At 49.1% G+C, this 25902-nt stretch overlaps 3 protein-coding genes across 17 annotated transcripts in view; 1 reads left to right on the forward strand and 2 right to left on the reverse strand.

Moving 5' to 3' along the window:
• LOC101061525 (protein unc-13 homolog B-like) overlaps nucleotides 1-5247 on the reverse strand; it is a 76412-nt gene extending 71165 nt beyond the window's left edge. Inside the window, exon 1 of the mRNA XM_029829228.1 lies at nucleotides 5048-5247. The gene's annotated coding sequence lies outside the window, so the exon portion shown is untranslated. The remainder of the gene's footprint in view (nucleotides 1-5047) is intronic.
• Nucleotides 5248-5776: 529 nt separating this feature from the next.
• Nucleotides 5777-8538, reverse strand: LOC115247678 (basic salivary proline-rich protein 2-like). 11 transcript variants are annotated; one of them, XR_003886775.1, is made up of 8 exons: nucleotides 8397-8538; nucleotides 8279-8331; nucleotides 8057-8202; nucleotides 6913-7995; nucleotides 6608-6714; nucleotides 6378-6503; nucleotides 5944-6285; nucleotides 5777-5858 (listed from the first exon to the last, which is right to left on the reverse strand). XR_003886775.1 is itself a non-coding variant. In XM_029830240.1 (8 exons), the coding sequence occupies exons 1-7, from the start codon at nucleotides 8411-8413 to the stop codon at nucleotides 5974-5976; spliced, it is 1890 nt and encodes a 629-aa protein (XP_029686100.1). In that variant the 5' UTR covers nucleotides 8414-8537; the 3' UTR covers nucleotides 5777-5858; nucleotides 5944-5973. The 11 variants fall into 11 exon arrangements, 7 of the variants coding, with proteins under 7 accessions (XP_029686100.1, XP_029686099.1, XP_029686102.1 ...); XM_029830240.1 differs by having other exon boundaries at nucleotides 6378-6547; nucleotides 6608-6670; nucleotides 6867-7995; nucleotides 8397-8537; XM_029830239.1 differs by having other exon boundaries at nucleotides 5944-6300; nucleotides 6372-6547; nucleotides 6608-6670; nucleotides 6867-7995; nucleotides 8397-8537.
• Nucleotides 8539-9278: 740 nt separating this feature from the next.
• Nucleotides 9279-25855, forward strand: rusc2 (RUN and SH3 domain containing 2). 5 transcript variants are annotated; one of them, XM_029829594.1, is made up of 13 exons: nucleotides 9279-9634; nucleotides 15168-16898; nucleotides 17348-17921; nucleotides 20180-20842; nucleotides 21302-21475; nucleotides 21602-21772; nucleotides 21905-21981; nucleotides 22163-22337; nucleotides 22443-22548; nucleotides 22640-22686; nucleotides 22792-23803; nucleotides 24010-24150; nucleotides 24233-25855. In XM_029829594.1, the coding sequence occupies exons 2-13, from the start codon at nucleotides 15348-15350 to the stop codon at nucleotides 24435-24437; spliced, it is 4896 nt and encodes a 1631-aa protein (XP_029685454.1). In that variant the 5' UTR covers nucleotides 9279-9634; nucleotides 15168-15347; the 3' UTR covers nucleotides 24438-25855. The 5 variants fall into 5 exon arrangements, with proteins under 5 accessions (XP_029685454.1, XP_011614220.2, XP_011614222.2 ...); XM_011615918.2 differs by having other exon boundaries at nucleotides 9281-9634; nucleotides 21302-21493; XM_029829593.1 differs by lacking the exon at nucleotides 9279-9634 and adding an exon at nucleotides 9645-9926 and having other exon boundaries at nucleotides 21302-21493.
• Nucleotides 25856-25902: the final 47 nt, after the last annotated feature.

Here is a 25902-nt window from a genome sequence, read left to right on the forward strand (position 1 = left end):
CAAGAATGGGATCAGAGAGAGAGAGAGACAGAGAGAGAGAGACAGAGAGAGAGACAGACAGAGAGACAGAGAGACAGACAGAGAGACAGAGAGACAGACAGAGAGAGACAGAGAGAGAGAGACATAGAGAGACAGACAGAGAGAGAGAGAGACAGAGAGACAGACAGAGAGAGACAGACAGAGAGAGAGAGAGACAGAAGAGAGAGAGACAGACAGAGAGAGACAGACAGAGAGAGACAGAGAGAGAGAGACACAGAGAGAGAGACAGAGAGAGAGAGACATAGAGAGACAGACAGAGAGAGAGACAGACATAGAGACAGACAGACAGAGAGAGAGACAGAGAGCAGAGAGAGACAGACAGAGAGCAGAGACTGATAGAGAGAGAGAGACCAAGAGAGAGAGACAGAGAGAGAGAGACACAGAGACAGACAGAGAGAGATTGGGACAGCTCTTATTTTAATTTGGTATCCAAGGACACCTGAAAAACTGTTTAACTAGTCTAAAAACTAGAATTCTTATGGTTTGTTTGTTTTTTTAAATCTGGGATGCTGAGCTATCAGTTTATCACCCAGTCTGACTGACACTGATGTCATGATTTAAATTAAACTCCCCTGGATGAAAACAAGATTCATTCTGTAGAAGAAAACAGTTCAAAGGTCAAGGTCCAAGCAGCGGAGGTCAGTGTCCCTCCGGGCCAGAGAGCAGATACTGTAGTAAAGCAGGTCAGATATCAGACACGTGTCAGCGTGACTGTATGAGAGGACGCGTGCGGCTGATGACTGATGGTGGGATAATCTCTGCCGGCTAAAGCCGTTAGCGATGCTGAATGCTACCAGCCCCTGCTGCATTGTGCTCTGGATGAATCACAAAGAGGACGTTTAGTGGACAAAAGAACGCGGATGGGGAGATTAAAATCACGCCGACTTCTGACCTTTTGGAGAGAGCGTCGGGAGGTTTTTATATATATGGGAGAGACTGAAGTGCAGAGATGAAAGGATGATGACGATGATATTCTCATGATGAGTCACGCAGATTAAGATCTGCCCTGAATGAGAATTATGTCATAATAAGCCCCCATTGAGGAAAAGCAGCAGCAGATTTGGGTTTTTAAGAGAAACTATAAAACTAAAGAGTTTCCCTTCTTCATTATTTACATTAAAAACTAAAAGATCATCACCGCTCATGCACACACCACCAGTTCCTTTCTTTTACTTGGCTTCCTCATCAGGTGACACTTAAAATCCCACCACAGCAAGCAGGTGACCGATTCCAATTCTGACCCCGTCTAATCCCAGCCGTCACTGGGAGGGAGGCAGGAAACAACCAGGACAGGTCATTAGTCCATCACAGGACACACACGGGAAATTCAGAGTGACGCAAACGTGCTGTAGAACTGCATTTATCCTTCGCTTCACTTGGATCCACCCCTTAAACCTAAAACCCACGGCGATTCAAATGTAAAGACGCCAGAGCGCTGGTTTTTGTTAGACTGCTGCTTGGTCTGCCGGGCACTTCAAACGCTCATTAAAGTCATCGGATTAAAATCTTACTTATAAACCTCTCAATAAATCCTGCAGAACTCAGATAACGAAAGAAAGTCGCTCAGCGTGAGCAACATGTTCATTTACCCACAGATGTGGACCACAGCGGGCCAGACAGATTCTATTTTTAGCCGCAGTCCTTTGACTCACAGTAGGTCTGAGTGTGTGGAGGTTGGCAACCTGATGGTCATGTCATTAAAACTCTCTCACTACCATTAAGCAAGAGCCAGCCGACTGTGCCAATCCATCATAATAAATATGTGTCTGACACTCAAACGTCCCCCTGTTGTGGTCACAGCGTCATTACTGGAACACTGCTGGGCTCCACGGGAGTTCTGAAAACCTCCTGCACAGGTAAACGGATCAGATATATTACGCAGGCACGTCACACGAGGGCTGAATTGACAAAATCTTTGAATTATTGGCGGAAATAAAAGAACTGTGTGTGTGAAATAAACAATTCCTCATTTTTCCGGAACGATCTTCTTGTGCTGCGAGTGGTTGTCACGGTGAGTCGGAGGATCCTGTCCTTTCATATTTACTATAGATTTAGAACACTGCTGACGCCCAGCATGGCCTGTAGCTGCGGGGACGTTCTGAGCCTCATAAGTCTATTTGCATTGATTCACGTAGCATAAGGAATTCCATCATGCACCTACAAGTGGAAAACCGCAAATTATCCAAACATGGATCTCGCCCAAGATGGTGTTCAATCTCAGCGTTCTTCAGTCTCATCTACCTTAGACCTTATTTTCACCTGAAAACCAGCAGCGTCTCCATAGCAATTATCCTGTAATGGCACGAAAATTGATAAATAATCCTTCAGCTGGGTGTCCTGGGGAGATTAGCATACACAGGAGCACATACACACCACTTCCCCTCACATAATCAGAAATTAACCGAGTTCCAGCCCTGCTTCACTGGGAAAATGAGCTCATTAGAGACCCATCAAGTGCTGTAGTTCAACTACAAACCAGGAGGGAGTCCAGAAAGAACGCATCAAAGATGAGGTGGCGGCACCAATACACGTTCACCAGAGCACACATGCACGCACGCCGATCGATGCTGAAGTCTAGACGCTGGTTTGTAAATACATAAAACCCCAAGGATGCGATTTTAGCGGCAGACAGAATTTTAGTTGTGCACCTTGGAGCAGCTGGCTGGAGCTCACCGGGCGACCTGTGGGGTCGTGGCTCCCCCCTTCCTGCCATAGAGCCAACATGTGTGAAGAGTTGCGTGTCAGGGTGCGACACCATTTTAAAGAGCCACACATGGAAAAGGTTCATTTGACATTTTGTTCCTTTGTGCCAAACGTTGGGATGTCTGAAGATCCCACAGCGGGAAGCAGCGTATCACGATTTTCCTGTCCCACGTGAGCCGGCCCGACGAGCATGAACACACAGTTTCAGCGGCAGATGGCCAGGGGATTATTCCCCCTCCATCCCCACCCCCACCCGCTGCGGACCTGCCACTGAGGCTATACTTGGATCCCTGGCGTTCCTGCACGGCACCGGCGTTTACTGACCTGGGGCGTTCCCACCTACCCTACTAACCTGCGGCCGCAGGTGGCCCACAGAACCACTTCACCTTCCCCTCCCCGTTACCCTGACACGACCGCCCGCCCGTGTGTGTTGCCGCCAACACTGACGGAGAGATTTAAACCGGCGGGCTGACTCAAACCCTTGCAAATGTCTCAATGCCATCACTGTATGTATTAAACGTGCTAAACGCCGTCCAGTAATAGCTGCAGTGTGGGATCCGAGCGAGCTGCTGGACCCCGTCCTCAGCTTCCCATCCTGCAGACATTTTTCTTAGAGCTGTCAGTCACAAGCACCGGCTGGACCTCAACGCCGCCACGGAGAAAACAGGGAAAATTCTGAAAAGGGGGACCGACGACGGGAGTGTGGCCGCTTTTCCAAGCTCAACTCGATTGAGATCTAAACTACGAGGGAGGCATCCGAAGCAGGCGGCGCCGTCAGCTCATGAAAGGCTTCCACGCCTCACGTCAACGGGCGTCGTGGTTAAGGTTAAAATGATCCCATCAATCAGAAATAAGGAAGCGCCTTTGACCCGGCGGGCTGTGGTGTCAAAGCCAGATGCTCTGAGCAGCCGTAACCTGGTTACACCCAGAGGTCTCACACACACACACACACACACACACACAATATCACAAAAGAGATGCCGATTTAGAGGTTCATTAATGAAGTAAATACCAATCTAACATTTTACCATAACATTTACCATGTTTCTATGTTGCCTAACATTTTCTAGAGGGACAAACTGTTTTGAGGTCATTTAAACCACACAGAAAAGTGGGATATTTATTATTCAAGCTGATTTCACTTGGCTGAAGATAATTTGTTAAATATTTTTAGTAGCCACACTTTTGAGATCCAGTTATATAACGCCTTTGTTTATTTCTTACTGAAATTTTAAACAGCTTTTAACATTGTTAGATTTTTAAATATTCATGGCCAATGAGATCTGCTCTTCTAATGGCTTTGAGAACGCTTTTACAGAAGCACAATGGCAATACTGAGCAAAAGAATGACTATTGTGGTTTTCCAATAACCTAAAACTCCAATTGCAACACATCTTCAAATTTCTGCAAAACTTTTCTAGTGAACCTCAGCCCAGAGTATTTAAACACTTATTTACAGATTCAAGCCTGTAAATCCGAATAAAATAAGATTTGAGCTCATGTTTAGTGGTTTTACTGACGAGACCAAGCAAGGTTACAGTAAAATGTTGGTCTTTTGTCAAGTTGCAGCCTAAAATCAGCGCTCATTCAGGCGGACGTGGGGTGGCGATGAAGCCCCCCCCCAGCCAGGAGAAGATGACAAATGGTCCAAAACCATCAGTCTTAAACAATGCGCCACAGACCCAGACAGGCGTGTGACGGTGTGGAAATGGTACCGTGTGCCAGTAAAAGAAGTCTCATTTGAAATCTGGAGGGGAGCCAAAGTGGTAAATGGAGTGCCCCCCCTCCCGAACCCCTTTAATTGCCCAAACTATCTGACGGCACACACGCGCCTGTCTGGCTGTGGACAGGCTCCCAGCAACAGTCTGCAGACATCGGCGAGTTTGTGCAACCAACCGTCTCAACTGGATCCATGCACACGGTGATATTTAAATTAAATGTTTTCCACCACACGACAGTCAAATTAAGCTTGATATCAAATAAGTTGACGCCACATAAACAGGCATCTTAAATTCCTGTTTTATCCTGTGTGGGGCATTCTTGTGATGTCGGATGCTTCCAATTACACCGAGACTCCATTTCTATCTGAATAAATTAGCTACTTTGAATTAATTAGCCTTGGTGTTGATTATGTGCTGGGCTGCATGCACAAACAAGGAGTTTTAAATCGAACCGTTCAAACAATGAACAGGTGGATTTAACTTTAAATTTCACTTTTACCCCCCCAGACTTAATTCCTAGGCCCCCCTCCTGTCACCGCTGGTTTCCAACATGGACCGAGCAGCAGAAGTAACTCGCAGCTTACCTCGGACACACAGCAGGGACATCGCTGCAGGATTTGGAGCAACAGTTCCTCCAAAGTCGACGAGCCCTGACGGAGTTCACAGCCGAGTTGCCTGTTGCACAGCAATCTCAGAGGGGGCGTCGTAGACGGCGTTTCCCACCGGCTTCATCACACCATGTCATCTCAAAATTGGTGCGACCCAGGTGGAGCGCACCGGGGGGGGGGGGGGTCCTGTCACCGAAGAGCGAACACGCACCGGCTGAAATCCGGTACAACTGGGCGGCTCTTGTGGCGAGTTCACGGACCGCACGGAGATGGGGATTTTGGACACCGACTCAGGGATAATTTTGTTCCACGATGCGCACATTTGTTTCTACTACTAAGGCGTTTCATCAAATCTAAAACTAGGGTTTCTACAGCCAGAGTCAAATTAAATAAGGATAAAATGACGTTTGATGCACCGAGTCGTAAATATTTTACGATCCTTTTGAAGTATGAGGAGTCTTCAGCAACTTGAGCGCCCTCTGCTGGTGAATGGCAACAGTTCATTTAGTGAGGAGAGGCACTAAGTTTTGGGGTTGTGCTAGACATCAAGTCCTGGACTTCATGTCATTTGCAAACAGATAGGGATTCAGTTTTAGTCTTCACATGTGCATTCACATGTTTTGAAGTGTAAGCAGCTCACAGCACGTGGACACCAGATGTCCTACTCATGCAGTCGATGTATCAAGAAACATTTCCACAGCAGTGTACAGATTAGGTCATTTATTTCTTTCAGAGGAAACAATTTTAGCTCCATTTCAAGGAAACCCTCCATCTCGTACACCAAACTCTGGAAAAAACAAAACACATTTGTTTAAAGTGAAGAGTGCTTGAACTAGTTGAGGGAAAAAAAAAAAAAAAAAAAAAAAACACACCTTGATGAAATAAAGACCCATTTCAGGATTTCAAGACCAGGACTTTGGCCATTTGTGGCTCTGCTTTGTGTTGACGCCAGATGTGAGATAATGGAGAGACTCCTGCTGCTCGGGATGGTGCCAAGGAAGGCCCTTCACAGACCGGAGGAAGGGGATTTTCTTGCTTGCCGGAACCTGGGGATGGGACCTAGGGATCTGCATCTGACTTGCGTTAAGCCAGGGAAGTGCAAAGCCATGGGATCTGGGGCCCAGGGAATCCTGGGGACGTGCGGGGCCCTGGGATCTGGGGCCCAGGGAATCCTGGGGACGTGCGGGGCCCTGGGATCTGGGGCCCAGGGAATCCTGGGGACGGCCCAGGGAATCCGGGGACGTGCGGGGGGCCCAGGGATCTGGGGGCCCAGGGAATCCTGGGGACGTGCGGGGCCCAGGGAATCCTGGGGACGTGCGGGGCCCAGGGATCTGGGGCCCAGGGAATCCTGGGGACGTGCGGGGCCCAGGGATCTGGGGCCCAGGGAATCCTGGGGACGTGCGGGGCCCAGGGATCTGGGGCCCAGGGAATCCTGGGGACGTGCGGGGGCCCCAGGGATCTGGGGCCCAGGGAATCCTGGGGACGTGCGGGGCCCAGGGATTGGGGCCCAGGGAATCTGGGGACGGCCAGGGAATCCTGGGGACGGCCCAGGGAATCCTGGGGACGTGCGGGGCCCTGGGATCTGGGGCCCAGGGAATCCTGGGGACGGCCAGGGAATCCTGGGGACGTGCGGGGCCCAGGGAATCCTGGGGACGGCCCAGGGAATCCTGGGGACGTGCGGGGCCCAGGGAATCCTGGGGACGGCCCAGGGAATCCTGGGGACGTGCGGGGGGCCCAGGAATCCTGGGGACGGCCCAGGGAATCCTGGGGACGTAGCGGGGGGGCCCAGGGAATCCTGGGGACGGCCCAGGGACTCCTGGGGACGTGCGGGGGCCCTGGGATCTGGGGCCCAGGGAATCCTGGGGACGGCCCAGGGAATCCTGGGGACGTGCGGGGCCCTGGGATCTGGGGCCCAGGGAATCCTGGGGACGGCCCAGGGAATCCTGGGGACGTGCGGGGCCCTGGGATCTGGGGCCCAGGGAATCCTGGGGACGTGCGGGGCCCTGGGATCTGGGGCCCAGGGAATCCTGGGGACGTGCGGGGCCCTGGGATCTGGGGCCCAGGGAATCCTGGGGACGTGCGGGGCCCTGGGATCTGGGGCCCAGGGAATCCTGGGGACGTGCGGGGCCCTGGGATCTGGGGCCCAGGGAATCCTGGGGACGTGCGGGGCCCTGGGATCTAGAGACTTGGGGCCGGCCCAGGGAATCCTGGGGCCGTGGAAGGCCCTGGGGCCATCTCGGGGGGCCCTGGGGCCAGCCCAGGGAGTCCTGGGGACGTAGAGGGCCCTGGGGTCCAGAGACTTGGGGCCGGCCTAGGGAATCCTGGGGACGTGAGGGGCCCTGGGGTCGGCCCAGGGAATCTTGAGAATGTAGAAGGATCTGGGGTCCAGAGACTTGGGGCCGGCCCAGGGAATCCTGGGGACGTAGAAGGCCCTGGGGCCATCTCGGGGGGCCCTGGGAATCCTGGGGACGCGCGGGATCATGGGGTCCAGAGTCTGGCCGCCATATCAGGGAACCCTGAGGTCGTGCGGGGCCCTGGGGCCGGCTCAGGGAGTCCTGGGGACGTAGAAGGCCCTGGGGCCGGCTCAGGGAATCCTGGGGACGTGCGGGGCCCTGGGGCCGGCTCAGGGAATCCTGGGGACGTGCGGGGCCCTGGGGCCGGCTCAGGGAATCCTGGGGCCGGCTCAGGGAATCCTGGGGCCGTGCGAGGTCCTGAGTCCCTGGATAAAACACAGTATTCCAGGGAGCCTTGGCCAGGTAACTGGCATCCTGGGGACGTAGAAGGCCCTGGGGCCGGCTCAGGGAATCCTGGGGACGTAGAAGGCCCTGGGGCCGGCTCAGGGAATCCTGGGGACGTAGAAGGCCCTGGGGCCGGCTCAGGGAATCCTGGGGACGTAGAAGGCCCTGGGGCCGGCTCAGGGAATCCTGGGGACGTAGAAGGCCCTGGGGCCGGCTCAGGGAGTCCTCGGGGCCGGCTCAGGGAGTCCTGGGGACGTGCGAGGTCCTGAGTCCCTGGATAAAACACAGTATTCCAGGGAGCCTTGGCCAGGTAACTGGCATCCTGGGGCTGAGGCTTATTTCCAGCCACCTCACGCCCAGAGTTGGTGTCCCACCTGCCACGTTCGGTAGAAGCTATTGACGAGATGTTTACTCAATTAGTACTTGATTTACTGATTGCGTCAAAACCACGGTTGTAAAGATGTCTTACGTTTCATGCTTGCCCCAATTTCTTGGATTGACAACAGCCGAAGCAGCAACAAACTGCAAATACAAAAAAATAAGTTCGCACACGTGTTAAACTCTAAAACATCAACTCAGAAACCTACCAGAAAACAGGCTGCATGGCTTCAGAGAGAGGATCAACTGCAAACAGAAAACACCCCAAATTCGACTTCAGTTGACCCAACACAAGCACAAATCAGGCTTCTACTCTGAGTGGTGAGCAGGTGCGCCATCATTGGACTTTATATTCTCATGACAGCCAATCACAAGCGTCGATGTCTAAATGGTTCATTGGGCTCAGGTGTAGGCCAGAAGACTGGTCTGTTCAGACAATCATCAAGATCGGGAAAAGCCGTTAATCTTCCAGCTTATGCTGTATTGATATTAATCATGTGGCAAAAAATGATTTGTAATGGCTACTTTTGGAACAGACGTCGAATTCCGTACCCTACCCTAGTAAATACTGCTTTCTAGTGGTGTAAATACGAATATCCCACCATGATTTATCCAGTTTATTTATTTTTAAACTATATCAATCAATAGTTACATTTTTCAGGACAAAGACCTGCAGTAATTTATTTATTTTTTATGTATTTGCTGCTAATTGAATGTAATTTACACCAACACAACTGCACAACTGTAATTTTATGCACCGTAGGTAATAAACGTTTGTACGTGTAGTAACACAATCCAACCAGCAGGTGGCGCCTACATCATACAAGCATTAGAGAATCTACTTTGTATTAAAATAAATACTGTTATGTACGTCTTCCTGCTTCAAGGTAAAAGAAAACTAAACTTTTAAAAAATTGTTATGTGATGTTTAGACTTTATTTTTTGGTTTTAACACCTCCATTGTGCATCGTATTATTCTTCCAAGAAGGCCATCTTGACGTGGACGGAACTATTATTTACTGGCTTTATTAATTTAGATTGTATAATCTACCCACTATTGGCTTTAATTGACTCCCTTTTCTAAAGTCTTCCCTCATTTTTGTCCACAAAGCGCACGGTGCTGTTTGTGGACGGCAGTGTGTGTAGTTCTGGTCATTCCTCTGAAGTCTTTATAGCTAAATTGGATTCTAGGCGAGGATAATGGTTCAACGAGTGGCGGCCGTCCCACCCAGGTTTAGATAATCCGGTGTGGGACCAGAGTGTGACCTCAGGCTGACGCACGGCTCCACTCCGCCCATCCGGCGACGCACCGCCGCGCTTGGTCCCGCAGTCGCTCCCAACAACGATATTCCCGCACGTCAAGGAATACCACCAGCTCTGCCATCTGTAGCCACTTTGGCCTTTTTAAAAATCGGGACGAGACGTGTTGTCGACAGGCGGGGACAAGGTGAGTGAGAGGAATCCGGATTTTCTTGGCGTCGTTTGGGCGAAGCGGGATGCGAAGCGACGGAGGCGGGCGGAGAGGAGAAAAGATGCCTCCTCGCTCGGTCATGACGGGAAGCACGCAGCCTCATCTTGTGCGGGATACTGTCTTCTCCTCGGCCCATTTCCGTCTTAAACGCCCAGATGGTTTTCGTCCAAAGTAAGGAATGAAGAAAAAGGCAGCCAGACTGGCGGTGGTCGTGATTTTATTATAGCGGCGGGGACACAAAAGCGGTGATGTTTTCATCATGGAGAGGGTAAAAAGACGTGCACGTTTGATGGATACAGGCGACACTTTTCTTTTTACTGATCTTATTTAATGCTGGACTGTGTTGACTGTTCAATATGCAGCCTTAGCAGCTGTTGTTTTTAAAAATAATGGACAAAAAACAGATACACCATCAGCGTCAATGGCCGCAGACTAGACGCTACTTCCGCTGACCGAAATCAAAAAAATAAAAGCATAACTACTCTGCGACACGCTTGAACTATTCAGTGTCTAGGAATTCTAGCATGTTAGTCAGCATTGAAACGAAAACGCTAGGAAAACAACGCAGATACTAACTTTCAAGGTAAAATGTTGTAATAGGTGATAGTGGGGACTAGTTGTCTCTGCGGTAACCGCAGTGCGGATTGAGATTTAGAGCACGTCACCCGTCATTGGGACGTGAGCTCACACCCGACCTTTATTGTGTAGGGATAGTTTGATTGTTTTCAGCTACAATTTGCAGCTTGGTCTGCTGCAAACAACACTGCCTTGTTCCCCTCAACATTTTTTATTGACAACTTAAAATTGTAGGAGAGGAATAACAATAAAAGCACCATTGTGCTGTTTTTCCTCGTGCTTATTGCAATAATACAATTACTTTAATTTAAAAAAACAAAACACCAAACACATACTGTTATGTATTACTGGCAGTAATTGAATAGGACAGAAAGAGTCTGTGTGTTTTCTCCAGGCGCTACAGTTTCCTCCCACAAATCAAAAACATGCTCATTAGGCTGATGGGAGACTCCGGACTGTCCATGAGTGTGTGTGTGTGTGTGTGTGTGTGAATGGTCTCAGCTGTGTAGAGTGTATCCCTGCCTGCAGCGCTCCATGTATAGGAGTTGATTCAATTCCAGGCTTTGCCTGTATAAATCGGAGCCTTTTCTCGCATCAGCTTAAATTAATGAAGGTTTGCTGGGTCCAGTTTTCAACCGGGCTCAGCAGCAGTCAGAAACACCACCGTCTCAGCCTGTCAGGCGACATGCTTGTTCTGTATTCCGCTGCCCTTCTCACGCCTGGAATCTGTCCCGTGTTACATAACCGAGGCCTGTGGGCCTGCCGGATGTGGATATTTACTGTCTTTTCATGTGCTGTATAGTTCTGATTTGCGAACAAAGTGTTTTAGAGCTCCCACAAACTTTAAAGATCATAATTTTAGTGCCAGTTTTCTATCATCCAGTTTCCATTTAATAGAGAATATCTGTCTAGTTCTCTAAGCAAGCTAGCAAGACGTAACAGTTACAAATGTAGTTTATTAATTGGCTTTGATGCCTGTGTTTTTCCCTCTTGGATGCAGGATTAATTGATCAGCTATAGAATTGATTGTCAGATGAATCAGTCGTGATCGTATCAGTGACCAGGAGATCCTTTGTGTCATTTCGGTGAACATAATGAGTGTTTTCTCTCAGGGTTCATGATGGATTCAGCCAAACTGAGACTTTAGTTTGCTTTGCTGTCATTGCCAGCGATGGTTCCCATCAAATACTTGGCTTTGATTGGCTTTGTTATCAGAGGGATGTCACAGTGTCGGGCCTTGGCTCTGACCCACTAGGTCTGGGCAGAAATAAATAGGGGCATTGTCTGTGTGGAGCTTTCTTTTTGCAGGTCTATCACACACACACACACACACACACACACACACACACAGCTTTTGATCTCCAGCTTGTCATTCATTGTTAGCGGCTCCCTGCCTGCAGCGCCTCCCTGATTAAAATCCACTGATGCGACTGCTTGAGAGCACAGTATGTGCAAAATGCTGTGCTGATGAATGTCGCCTGTGTCTGGAATCTGTGCACATTTATTTGAGTATTAAAGAGCAGCGAGAGCCGCAGGGACACGATCGATATGTGGGCCACTGATCACTGAGGCCAGCCTTGTGAAACCAGTCGGTGAGGACCGGAACCACTTTGGAAATTATAGGGAGAGCGAAGCAAACTACTATGTATGAAAATCCAAGTTTGGACCTGAAGATGAACTAACGTCAACACTGCCTCCATCTTTAGTATGAGCAGACTTTAAGTCTGATGCAACCGAGGATGATTTTTGTGCTTCCAGAGGTGCTGGCAGAAATATTCATCTTGATGAAGAAGATCTACCAGATAAATGGTCCATTGTAGCAGCAACAGGCCCTGCATATACGCTGGGGGGGGGCATCACCGAGCTGTCCCAAAGGGATTAGCGTTATAGAATGTTGAGTCAGCCTGTATCCATCTGCCTCCAACAATGAACAGCAAAGAGCAGCAGAGACAGTGATGGAGGCAGAAGGGAGTAAAGATGTGTGACGCTGAATACGTACGTAGAACGGTGATGGGGGGGGGCGCTGGATCATGATGGCTAACATCAGTAGCTCTGAGTGGCGGCAGCGTACAGGTTAACTGTTACGCAAGAGCCTTCACGCTCGGGTCAGGCTGGAGGACAGGTGAGGGGAAAAGGGGAGCGACTCTCTAAATCTACTGCAATCAAGGTCAAGGTTAGAATCACTCCTAATTTAATTAAGCGTACTTACCTCCACAGCCGGCCGCTGGAGGGTCAGTCTAGTTGGTAACTCACCGGCCGTCATTCCAGTATTAAGCATAATTAATGACATTCATTTCCAGTTTTGTACACATTGATTCCAGTATGTTGTTTATCAGTTTAAAGCCCTGCTGAATGTGTGTAAATCAAAAGGAGCTGTTATTTCCTGAGCAACATGCACACACACACTTCACTGGAACTGCAGGTCAACATGTCAGCCGTCAGTCGTGATAAAATAAGATGGAGGAAGTCCTTTGTTACGCTCTTCCGCCCCCTTTCCCCCACGTTTTGTGTGTGAGGTTTATAAATAGTTCCCTTTTCTCGCCCCCTGTCAGATGGAAGCGGACAGCGCTGTCAAGGAACCCGGTTTCTTTCCCTCATCTGGGTTTTCTCTGGGTTCATCTGCGTCCCATCCTTCTGTTGACCTGTTATTTGGAGCCAGGTTGCCTGGACTACTGATTTTGCTCGGATCACTTCCCTGCTGGCTCCTTCATCTGATTCCTCCTGATTCCTCCTGCAGCATGGCTCTCCCTGACTGGCTGATGCTGTAGCTATGGTTTCTGATGTTGCGTGGGAAAGGAAACGTGATTGGCTCAGCCGCTGGTTCTTGTTAACCCCTCGCCTGCTGCAGTCTCCTGCAGACCTGCTAATAACAGGTCTCAGTGGTGGGTGTTGGTGAGCGCCCTCTCTGGAAGCCGACCTACTTGGACAAAGCAGAAGAGCCCAATCTTTACATCTTTCTGTGTGCGGTTCCTTCAGGGAAGCGTGCGTGTAGAGTAATAAATGTTCAGGAACAAGTCTGATTATTCCTCTGCGTCTTCAGAAGATGGAATGTTTCTCACAGGGTGGTTGGACATAATGGGAGGGGGGGGGGGCCATACTGGCTATTCAGTGGTCCCATTCAAGTTTGGAGTTTCCCAGTTTAAATCTCTGTGTGTCTTGAATACTAATATCTGGTCCGCAGTCATACAGCTTGGGATCTAGACAATGAAGTAAACGGTGATCTCGTGGTTAAAGAATGTAAAGTGCCGAACGAGGAAATAAAAAACTAGGGCTTAAAAGAAACCCAACATCTTTTGAGGTTGTATCCTTTTATTTATTAATTGCCAGATCTGACTGAGGTTTAGCTGAAGCCAGTTAGTTTTGCAGCTTCTGCTCTGCAGTCATAATAGTGAAGCAATATCAGGACAATATGTATTTAAAAAAACCAAAGCCAGCTGTAACGTCAGCTGTTTGGTCTGAGCATAGGTTACATAACCCAGCCAGCCTGACCCTGTGGCTAATCTCTTAAACTAATTTTAGTTTCCCTTGTCTGGCTTTAATTCTGGCTAAACGTCATTGGGACTCTCTGTGGAATCTTTTTCTTGCACGTTGCACTTTCGGGAACCATCAGACTTTCAGGATTTGTTTTAGTCTTACAAGTATTTACCTTCTACCACCTCTTCACAGTCAAAGCAGCAGATGAGCCACAGAAACCGCCTTTATTTGAGTCGTTTTAGCTTATTTTGCCTAACATGACGTCATTGACGTCCTCCATGATGTCACTTTGATATATGAGTTGAATCTCTTTCTGTTAATTGACAAAAAACGGGCGAGAGCTTTACAGCTACGTCAGGGTTACTTTAGATTGGGCCGTTTTTGATCTGAAAGGTTGAGAGTTACGGTTTGTAACCTTCCACAGAGGGAAATCTGCCCCCCCTTAATGGGTCACTTGTCTGTGTATTTGCAATCCTGTTGCATCGTACAAGTGTTTGCGTTTGCACCCAGTCAGTGGCCTCAGATGGCCCTTATCTATATTGGCAAAAAAAAGATGTAATATTGATCATGGAGCAACACTTCTAAGTGTGCTTGTTGGCCGCTTGGCTTCTTGTTATTTGTGGTTGCATTTGTTGTTTTCTCAGGCTAATTTTCTGCCAATTTTTCCACTTTTATGCTCGTGTCTGGAAATCTTTCCTCGCCTTTCTTTCTCTCTCCCCTCTGGCCATTTACAGAAATATTTGAGGTAAAAGTACAAGTAAAGAAGAGCTTTCATCAGCCAAATCCATGGAGAATTATCTTTGATAAGGATCCATAATACAGGGATTACACCAAGTCTTTGTCAGCGCTAGTCTGGTCGAGGTCATCAGCCACTGAGAAGAGGAAGTGAGGCCAATTGCACTGCTAATCCAGCTCCTTTTATCATTCTTAAAATGATTTTCTCTGCAGATTAAAGTGGCTACAATTGCTTATACCGAGTCTGTTTCCTTCTGTTTGTGAGAAACAGCCAGATTTGCTAACAACGAACCTGCTAATTGTCTGGGTAATTTTTACTGCACCCTGACACATCGTGCAGGGTTTCTGGGTTTTATCAGTATGCTGCATACGGTCGTTTTAACTGCATAAATTACAGACCACAGTGTGATGCATGAGCAGATGGTGATTCCTCATCTGCAGGTTGTGTGTTATATTTGGACAGTGCATGAATCAAGCATGTGTGTGAGAGCAGTTGCTGGTGTCTTGTGGCTCTGTGATTCTTTTATTTTGGGTTAGGTATGACGATGAGCTCAGAGTCTTGTTTAAGTGTCAGCTGTAGCGTGTTTATGTGTGTGTGTGTGGGGGGGGGGGGGGGGCAGGGAATAAAAGTAGCACATAATTTCAAGTTACTCTATGCTTAATAAGAAACTTTCCTGCCTGATTTTAATAACACCCCGCCTCTCTGTCTGCTCCTATTTTGCAGATGTACCGCTCCGATCATGGCGTCGACTTTCCCGACCTTTCCTTCCAAATCCCCGGCAGCCCTGCAGCGCTAGACCCAGCAAGCACAGCGTGAATACGTCCAGCAGCACAAGGCCCGTCGTCCTTCACCCACGCAGGGCATCCCTCTGCTCTGGTCTCACCCACCCGCTTCTTCTGGACAATGGACAGCCCCACAAAGTTGTCTGGCGAGACCTTGATCGTGCATCATATCCCCCTGGTGCATTGCCAGGTCTCAGCTGCTCGAAATGCTGAAGCCAGAGCCTCTCTGAAGAGGAGCAACCCGTTTAGCCCACCTGAGAACCTCGGACTGAGCCGCACCACCTCCCTTCCCGAGAGAGATGTCCTCCAACGAGAGGCTCTGCTGTACGGCAGCCTGATTCAGACCTCCGGTGAGGTTTGGGCCCCGTTCAGCAGAGATCGAGGGAAGAAAAGCAGCGGGAGAGGTGGCAGCACCACAAGCGATGATTCTTCTTTCGCCTCGAGTAATTCAGAGGACCAGCTGCTTACAGCTCACACGTTACCCAGAGCCAAGCCGAGGAACAGGAACCCTTTCCGTCACAATCCGTTCCTGCTGAGTCATGATGATGATGGGGGCGAAGAGGAAGATGCAGATGGTGACAACCTCAGCGGTTACCTTGAAGACTCCTCCTTTCACCTCCACAGTGACACTAGCTCAGCTCTTGAGGACGGGATGGCTTCTTTTCACTTACATGATCTCAGGTTTACACCCGAGCCCTTTCTTTTGCACAGTTCACTGAGTGGAAGAAGCCGGGAGTCCCTCAGAGGCCTTTCCTCTGCTCTGTCCAACCACTTTGAGGACCTAGAGGACATCGCGGAGATTGATGTCCAGCGGCGCCACGGCAGCAGCGGCTCGAACATGTCCATGGATTGCGCGGAGCACGACTGGGGCGATTACGAAGAAGATGAAGATCATTCCATCAGGTGTGGAAGAAGCAGCAAGATGGACTCGTACTCCTCAAGCTCGTCCACCCAGCACTGCTCCTGCTGCGCTCTCTCTCAGAACTACCCTCAGCACTTCCCCGAGACCTTCTCTGAGCCCTTTTCAGGAAGCCAGCAGGACTACGCCAGCGACTCCTCTTGCAACAGCTCTGACGGCGTGCTCGTGAACTTCAGTGCCATTTACAGCAAAATGAACAACAGCGTCCCGGAGAAGGCGCCAGCGTCGGGGCTCACCAACCTCAACAGCTCCACTGACCGCTCCTGCACCTCTTCCATCTCTGATCTACCTGGAAATCAGCAACACACAACCAAAGGGGCTTTCTATTTGGACCTGCACACCTCTCCAACCGAACCGCCCCACGTACAACAACACACAACCTTCCCGGTCATTAACGAACCCCATTTGTCCACCTCCTCCACCTGCTCCTGTGCGGCGGAGCACCAAGGCGCTCTTGACCTGGATGCCAACTGTAACTCCTACCACCCTCTGTGTTCGGAGTCCTCTGGAGACCTGGCGTCGTGTCTGCAGAGTCAGGCTCGCCTGGTCGTCGCCACGCAGAACTACTACAAGCTCGTCACCTGCGATCTTTCATCCCAGTCTTCTCCGAGTCCCGCCGGCTCCTCGGTCAACAGCTGCTCGGATGAACACAGCAAAAGCAGCCCCACACCGACGCAGCCCAGTGAGTACTTCCTGTTTAGGCAGCGGGCTGACGAGGACGAGGAGGAAAGTGGAAACCGAGGCTCCATTAGGGTGAGTAAGGAGCCCCGCCTTCCACGGAGTAAAATAAACTGACACGGCATTTCATTTTCAGACAATGCATTAAAAACGTTTGCATAGACCAGATATGAAACAAATATAATAATCTAGGTAGGAAGTGGAGATGCAAATGCATCACAGGGAAGTCGGTCATGGCGGGGTTAAGGATCCCGTGACGCTGACGGCGAGGGTGGATTCATCTGTGGTGCGGGATCGTTTCTGACCTCAGTCACTGTCTGGTGGTATCTGACATCACGCAGCGGGATTATTTTTGTCATCAGACCTCGTGACCGTTTCCATCCCTCAGCAAGTGTCCCCTGAAATGAATGAAGGTTTTTGTTTCAGTGCAGGTCTGAAGGTTCTTTTCAATACTTGGACCTCTACGATTCGGGGGGTGTGGAGAGTTTTGTTATTTAATTTTGCCCTGATTTCTCTTTATGCAGTCTGATGATGACGACAACGGTGATGGAGAAAATGAAGAGGAGGAGGAGAAGAACAGGAAAGGTCAACAGCAGTCAGCCGCTGGGACTGAAGCTGCTCCTGCTGTGATGAAAGGTCAGGTGTACGTCAACATCTCGCCACCTCTGGTCGGCCGCTGTGCCGTCGGAGAAGGGACCTCTTCTGGAAGTCGTCCTCGCTCTCGCAGCTACGACCGCAACCTGGACAAGTCTCCGTCGCCTCGGCTGGGATCTCTGGAGCGGATGTTGAGCTGCCCCGTGCGGCTCAGCGAGGGCGCCGCTCAGGCCCCGCCTCCACCCCCGCGTGTCACCTCTTTCGCAGAGATCGCGAGGAGCAAACGCAGGAACGGAGGGGCCCCGGCATCCCCGTCAATGAAGGCGGCGGCAGACCCTTTCTCCTCCACTTTTTCCGCCCAGTCACACTCCTCCGCTGATTTCTCGCCGATCCTGGAGCAACACGTGGAGGCTGAAGGTCACAGCGTGACGCCCACACCCTTTACCAGATGTTATAGTCAGGGCAGCATCGAGAGACAGCGCGATGTGGAGAACAGGGCCGAAGGTACACGTCCTATTTAACCAGAGTACAGTCTCGAGATGTTGGGTAGAGGATGGATAAATTAATAAATGAGTACATTAACAAAAAGTAGTGTGTCGGGAGATCCTGCAGTCAAGCGCGTGCCTTTTTTGGGGCTGTAAGCTTATGACCTGCAGTCTTCCACATATACAAAAAACAGTTTGTCGGGTCGCTTCGAAGCACACAAGTATGGTCTTTGGTGATGCAGAGGGCCTGTCTTTACATGGTATGTAAGGATAGAAGTAGGTCAAGCATGTTCTGAATAACAATCGGCCTAGAGAAGACATAAAGGTGCAGAGAAACCTCCCGCTGAGCCCTGCATCGCCATGAAGAACGCCGTATTGTTGATTAAAACGCTATTCTGGTACAGGGAGCCGTGAACATACGCTGTCACCTTGTTTTTAATTCATTACTTCACTGAAAGGTGCTGTGAATAGGAACGATTCTCAGCCGTTATAGCTACATCTATAGAAATATGATTGACATTCAGTGCGTAGAGACATGCCCACCAGGAACTTGAGGTCAGTCTCCAGCTGCTTGCTGTGTGTCTGCAAAGGCCGACAGACACAGGGACACACACCTATAAGAAGTGAATGTTTGGAATTCCAATGGATTAAGACCAGGAACAGGGAAAACTGTGTTTACTATAGTGGACAATCCCAGAAAGCTCCAGCTGTTTCCCTGACCCTAAATCCCAGAGAAAATCTCCTTGCACAGATGTCGTTAAACTAATTATTTAGGCTAAACAGCCTAAAATGGGAATCGGCTCTGCATCAGTTAATGCTTCTGAAACGTGACAAGTGAAAGGTTTGGACTAAATCTAAACCACACAGATCAATGTTTTAAGTGACGGTAATTAGGGACAATTATTCATTTACTCAACCGTAACTATTAATGACATAGTAACATAGCTATTGTAATTTTTTCCCACACAGAGATACAAAACTTGCGTGTTTTTTTACAACTGCTAAGGACGAGGTGTGTCCCGTAGACTGTTATGATTTAAGATTATAATGAGAGGTTATCCAGCTTCTCTCTTCATGTATTATTCATCATATTTGACTCAAGTCAGCTGCTTCACTGCAGTGTACAAGCTCCCTTTAAAGCAGTGAGAAAGCCGCTCTCTCACTAATGCTGCTAGCTTGGAGCAGCAGAGATGCACAGAAAAGGCCTAATGGATTTCTGTGTGAAAGGAGAAAAAGAGGAGGCAGGATGAGAGAAGTGCATAGTAAATGGAGAGAGGAGAAAATAATGGGTGGAGGGCAGGGAACATTACTGGGATGATGCTGCACATATAGCAGAGAAACAGTGATGGGTGTGTAGCAGCTTCCAACAATCCTTGTCTGGTTTACAGTAGCCGTACGTCTCCCCCTGCTGGTGAAACAGCATCACTGCACCCAGCTCAGGTGACTTTGGTGGGCATGGCTCAGGGTGACAAACCGCTTGTGCAACACCGCCGACGTCACCCAGGCTTCTGCATGTCATGCGCTGCTCTGGATCTTTACACACACACACACACACACACACACACACACACACACACACACACACACACACACACACACACACACACACAGAAAACGACACATGGAACAGCAGAAATGGATTCTCCCTGCTGGGGTCCATCTTGACGCATTGCCTCAGGTCTAATATGTGTCTGTGTGCGTGTGTCTTTGTACGCGTGTGTACTTGTTTTTGTGTGGGCGCGTGTGTGCACACGTGCACATGGGCCTGTATGCCTGTCAGTGCTGTTTACCAGTCGGTTGCTTGTCTGAGATAAAGATGGACGGCTTTTATGGCTCATGACTGTGCAGTTTTATGTTTATCCATAATCATTATTCCTGTAGTTTAAGACTAAAAGGTTTAACCCTGGATGAATTAGTTAATCGGGCATAACAAGAAATAATCATGGTTAAACAGTTGCTCATTCAATTTTAAAATTCTCTGCTCACTTATTATTAAACTGCCCTCATTTTAACTCATTAGAGATTAATTCAATGTCATTTTGTAGCAAACTGAAAAAAAATGCCTTAAATGTTTTTCTAAAGGTTGATTTTAATCTTGGTTTCAATTCAGTTAAATCTATTGCTTATTAAGTATAACAGCTCTTCAGTAACTACCCCACTGCTTTTTACAGTGTTGAGGCGGTAGTAGTTTAGTAGAGTATTTTTAATCATATTTATAAACCCTCATTGCATTGATTGCACTTGTTCTACAGTCTTGTATGTATTCTCTCTATCCAGGTGTTCTTTCGAGCTCATCTGACACCCACCTGACAGTGGTCCGCTACAGGAAGGACCAGCGGCCGACCACTCTCCCCATCCAACCTTTCACTTTCCACCATCAGTTTGCCACCAAGCCTCCACAGCCAAAGCCTCTTCCTCCCCAGCCCACAGGCCAGGTCTCCGGGATGCAGGTCCAATCCAGCTCAAGCTCTGACCCCAGAGCTCCTATTGGGACGGACAGTGTGGACGTCACAGAAAATATGCACAAGTGTCAGGAATCTGCCGCTACAGCAGCGCCCCCTCCTGGCTCAGTTCGTCCTTCCCCTCTCGGAAGCTACTCTCCCGAGCGGCTCCAGGGGGGAACCGGCTCTTCGACGTGCTCAACCTGCACCCCGAGTCCTCAGGCGTCACATGCGCTCTCCTGCCCACTGCAGACCCCAGTGACGGGGAAGCATGCAAGGGGCCCATCCCAGTTACCAGCCACCCCTCCACCTCCATCACTGGGGGTGAAAAGAGGGATGGTGCCGCCGACGCTGCCAGCTGTGCACGGACACTGTTTCCACCATGGCTCCCTGACCAATTTGCCTGCGCTCGACAGTGATACACTCAGCCCGCTGGCTTGTCTGGACTCTGGAACTCACATGGGGGGAAATTCAGGACCAGGAGGGAGAACACATAATGGTAGGTCGTGAAAAGCAACTGGATTTTTCTCCGCTAATGCTAATATCAACATTATGTTGATAATCACTACATGAATCAAAGAGCACCGCTCAAAGTTTCAACTATCTGTGTTCATTCCGTCATTTTGAGTGCAAAACCAGAATTCTGTTCTGTAAAGTTTTTATTTCTGTGGTTTGTTTCCCTTTTAATCGAAATGACTCTGGACCAATCTGAAACAGTGAAACAGTTTTTTCCTGCTTTGATTAGAGAGCAAAAGCTGCATTTGTGTGAGCTGTTGAGGGGAACCTCCTGCACATTCTCACTGTTGTCTTTTCTCTTTCTTCCCTCCCTTCTTGCATGGACTCATCCTTTCCGCTCACCTTGTGTTCTCACCTCTCTCGTCTCCTCCCTGTTGCCATTTCCTCCGCCACCCCCAACACGGCCCGTGACCTTAACCCTAATACCTCCCTTCCCCAACAGCACACCACCTTTCTCCACAGGCTCTCAAATGGAGGGAGTACCGTCGCAGGAACCCTCTGGGGGTAGAGAGGGTCCCAGGGGGTCACAGTAGTAGCCTGGAACACAGAAGCGGAGGTTTTCCACGACCGCCAAGACGGAATGTGTTTGATTTTCCTCCAGCCCCTCTTGGCCAAGGTGTCGGCCAGTTCAATGGTGCCTATAATTTGAGTGTTGAGACAGATGTGTGGTTGTGAGGGGACATGATGTGAAACCACGCTGCTGTGTTTCCGTGTGGGGCTGATGCTGGTTTTGTCTCGCCAGTGGGCCAGTCGGGGAGGCTGCAGCAGAGCCTAGGTGACTTCCAGCCCGACTACTTCTCTCTGACTGAAAAACCTCCGGAGGAGTTCTGCCTTTCCCCTAACGCTTCAACTTCTTCCTCCTCCGGGGGTTCTTCGAAGACCCACATATCTGTGGACCTGGCACAGAAGAGAGGTGAGGCTCGCTCTGGAGGTTTCACCAGTTCACTGTCCGATTTGGGATTGATTGGAATTGTGGCGACATGAAGCAGAAAGGCATTTTTCTTCTGTCGGGCCTATTTTATTTCTTTATATTTTCTCAACTCAGGTTTGGTGAAAGCCGTGAACACAGCTGTGGATTTGATTGTGGCACATTTTGGCACCAGCAGAGACCCAGATGTGAAGGTAGGAGCTCTCGGCGGATTTGATTGATGGCTGATAATCTTTTTAACGTTTTATTGGGGATTTGTACTGATTTGTACTGAATGTTAAACTGGAAAAGAGTCATGAAGAGTCCGTTTTGTGGTTTTCCACATCACAGATTCCTGATTTGTTGATTACTCTCTGCTTATGTCACGTTTTCTAGGCTAAACTAGGGAACAGCTGGGTGAGTCCCAATGTGGGCCATCTCATCCTAAAGTACCTGTGCCCGGCCCTCCATGAGGTCCTGCAGGACGGCCTGAAACCATATGTTCTGGACCTAATCATTGGCCAGAGGCGATGTCAGCCCTGGAGCCTGGTGGAGGCCTCCACGCAGCTGGGTGAGAGCACGGTTGATGTTTACTGTGGTGTCAGATCTCCTCAGCTTCATACATCTTTATATCTTTATTTTCTATTTTAGAAGAATGACGGTTTGTCTCTTTCAGGTCCTTCCACGCGTACTCTCCACAGCCTGTTCTCTAAAGTGAGCCAGTACTCTGAGCTCACAAACCACAGCATGAGACTCAACTCCTTTATCTTCGGCCTGCTCAAGTGAGCCATTGTTTCCTCATCCCATTTTTTTGCTGCTGTTGTCCTTCTTGTAATCATAACCACAATGTTAAAATTGTTCTTGTGTTTTCAGCTTAAAGGCTTTGGAATTCTGGTTTAGTCATCTCTACACGCACGATGGTAACACTTATTCTTTTTGCTTCTTCAGAGTAACATGGAGTGTTTTTAAGTGTGCGATTTTTGAGAGTTTGCCTTTTTGTAACGCGGCATTTTTGTCTCACACAGATATTATTGCAGCACACTACAATTTATGGGGTTTCCTCCCCCTGTCACAGGGGGGGTGTCACCCCCTATTTGAGGAGCTCCTCCTTCTCCTCCAGCCTCTGTCGCTCCTTCCGTTTGACCTGGACCTGCTCTTCGAACCGCACCTCCTCCAAAATTGCCAGGAGCAGCTCCGTCGTAAGGAGCAGCTTTGCTCGGCAGGTCAGAGGTCGGACCAGTCCGCTCGCTCCACCTTCCAACTCATGAGAGGATGGAGCGCCACCGTGAGCGAAATAGTGAGAGTCCCGAGCAGCGAGGTGAAGAAAGAGAGGGCAGGGCTGAGACGAGAGGGAACATGGCCGAGGATGGAAGGCGTTGGGTCGAGGGGAGGTGGAGCCTCAGGGAATCCAGTCAAGCCTGTTAGCAGAGAAACACTGATGGAGGCGGGGATTAGTAACCTCTGGAAGGAGAGGGGGGCGAGTGCACAGAGAGTGAAAGGTGTCGGGCAAGAGAGCCAAGGAGAAGGTGGTGATGGGCAGAACAAAGAGGTCGCTGTGGCTCGGGAAGGACGGCAGCGACAAGAGAAACAGGCAGGATGGTGGTACCAGCTCATGCAGTCCTCCCAGGTTTACATCGACCAGTCCACAGACGGCGCAAAGTTTGTGAGGAACGAGAAGAGGAAGAAGTCACTGGAGAGACGGCACAGCCAGCTGCCACCCACCAGAGAGGGAGTAGTGGAGGGGGCTGAATCAAGCCAAAAAGAGGAGGGGCATAGAAGCAGCAGCAGCTCCAGCGCTGAGTCTGCTGGATCCAGAGCGAGGTTGTCCTGGATGGGCAGCCCTCCAGAATCCATCATCCACCAGGAGAAGGAGAGCAAACCACCGAAGGCTTCAGACACAGGGGATCAAGCTCCGGCACAGGAGCAGAACCACCTGAAGGGACAGGGTCTGCGCTGGGGCAGGCTCTTTGGAGCAGTTGGTGGTTCTCCTTCAAGAGTGGATGGAGCTGAAGAGAAGACTAAATGTCCCTCAGCCAGGTAAACTCAAGGTTTTAAGTTAAAGGTTGATGATGGTGTCATAACAAGCAAAACATTGTTCCAGTATAGAAAACATTTGAGCCTGAATACTGTAGCGCCTCACATATTATAAATTTCACCAAAAGCACCCGCTGAGCTCAACAATGTCATGAGAAGAAAGAACATGTGAAAAAACATTCTCACGTGATTACGTTCCTCTTTCTCAGAGCACCGTCAGGTTGGCTCTCGCTGGATCGCTCCGTTCTTGACTATGTGGCCCAGACAATTGGAGTTGGAAAAAAGACAGAGCCTTCAAGCACACCGACGGCTCCGGTGCCAGCCACACCACCAGCCAAAGCTAAAGCCCGGTATGCTAATATTTTACGTAGGACCATTTAGCCAGCAGGTGGTACTGTTGACTGACTTTTCTTCCATATCATCTATCTTCAGTGACGTCCGAGCATTGTGCCACCACATCGCCACTGAACCAGGACAGCTGAGCTTTAGCAAAGGGGACGTCATGCAGGTTCTCCACAAAGCCGACCCGGACTGGCTGCTCTGCTCCCGGGGCTCCGTAAAGGGATTAGTTCCTATCGTCTATGTCACCCTCAACAGCATGGAGGAGAGCCAGGACTCTGCTGGACACGGACAGTGATGAGAAAGCTAATCCTCCCAAGGGACACAAACCAAGACATGATACAGAAAGATAACATGATGAAGATGTATAGACACAAAATGCACTCGGCTTCAAGGAGACATCCAGAAAGGTGTGCATGCATCCATTCCAAAACCAAAAAACTGACCAGAGACAAACCCAAAGACACTCCTACATGCGCTTACGTGAAGCTGTGGTCTTTGCTTACATGTGTGAATATGGCCCGTCTGCGTAAGAGAGGTCTGTTCACAGAGGGACAGGTTAGTTGTACAGTATTTACCGTCGTTAGCTGCACCTTGCTTTTATGTAACCTCGCTAGCGTCTCCTCTGCAGTTGTGTTTGAGTACATTCTTAATGAGGACACACTCATGCACGTGGCTGCACCTGTGCGCATCGGTCTTTTGGTACCTCCTGTAAATGCTTACCCGTGCCGAGCTCTTTTGTTACTGACCCGTCTAACGGAAACATTTCCAACGAAAGCAAAGGCTAGCCAGGAAAAGCCAACAGTGTGAATGGCTATTTATCAGTATTGCATTGCATTTTGACGGATCTATGCCTTGAACTCAGCATAAATTCGACAATTATGCCGTTGGACACTTGAGGCATAGTGACCTAATATTTGTCTGCACATTGAATTTTATTATGCTATCCATTTTATTCAGGTTTACATCCTCGGAGCTTCTTGAATTGTTGTTAAGAAAGAGATATAACAATGATATTTTTTGTGGTTTAAAGGTGAAGACCAACATGTGGACAGTGCTGTGATATGTCCTGATATGAAATGTGGCCTTAGATTCAAAACGATCTAGTTTAATCGGTGTTATGCGTATCTACTGTAGGTGCCAGATCCAAATATCGCAGTTTACGAAAATGCTAATGGAAATGTACATTTATTATATAAATGAATGCTTGTGTACTTTTGAAAAAAATGCACATAGGAAAGAATTATAATTTTCTTTTTGTTGCATTATTGTACAGCATGTACAGTCATTTTATTTCATTTAAATGATCTAATACCTTGCTTTCATTGAACTGTAAATATATTTAAAATCTTCAATGATTGATTTCTGTCAGAGAGTTCTATACATAAATATTACCAAGATGTACGACAGTCGGCCGCGTCAGCGGGTGGAGGTTTCGCTGCTCATTGGTTAGAACGAAACATCAAATCTAAACTCAGAGTAACCGAGGTTCACGGCTTTGATGACAGATTCGCCTTTGATTTGATCCGCTGAAATTTGCTTCAGGAACGACAAGGAGAAAGAAGAAGGTGTGGTCCCTCTTCCTCTCCTCATGCCTGTACATGCCATCGACATCCGTGACACTGCTCCTCTGTGTCCAGACTAAGTGAAGTGTATGTACAACACTGTCAAAATCTACTATGGATGTTAATTAACAAATGTGGTCACAAATGAAAACGGCTCACGTGTCTTTTGTTCGGTGTTTTTCCTCCATCAAAGAACAT

This window comes from Takifugu rubripes, chromosome 21, assembly GCF_901000725.2.
Source record: "Takifugu rubripes chromosome 21, fTakRub1.2, whole genome shotgun sequence".
NCBI classification, from domain to species: Eukaryota; Metazoa; Chordata; class Actinopteri; order Tetraodontiformes; family Tetraodontidae; genus Takifugu; species Takifugu rubripes.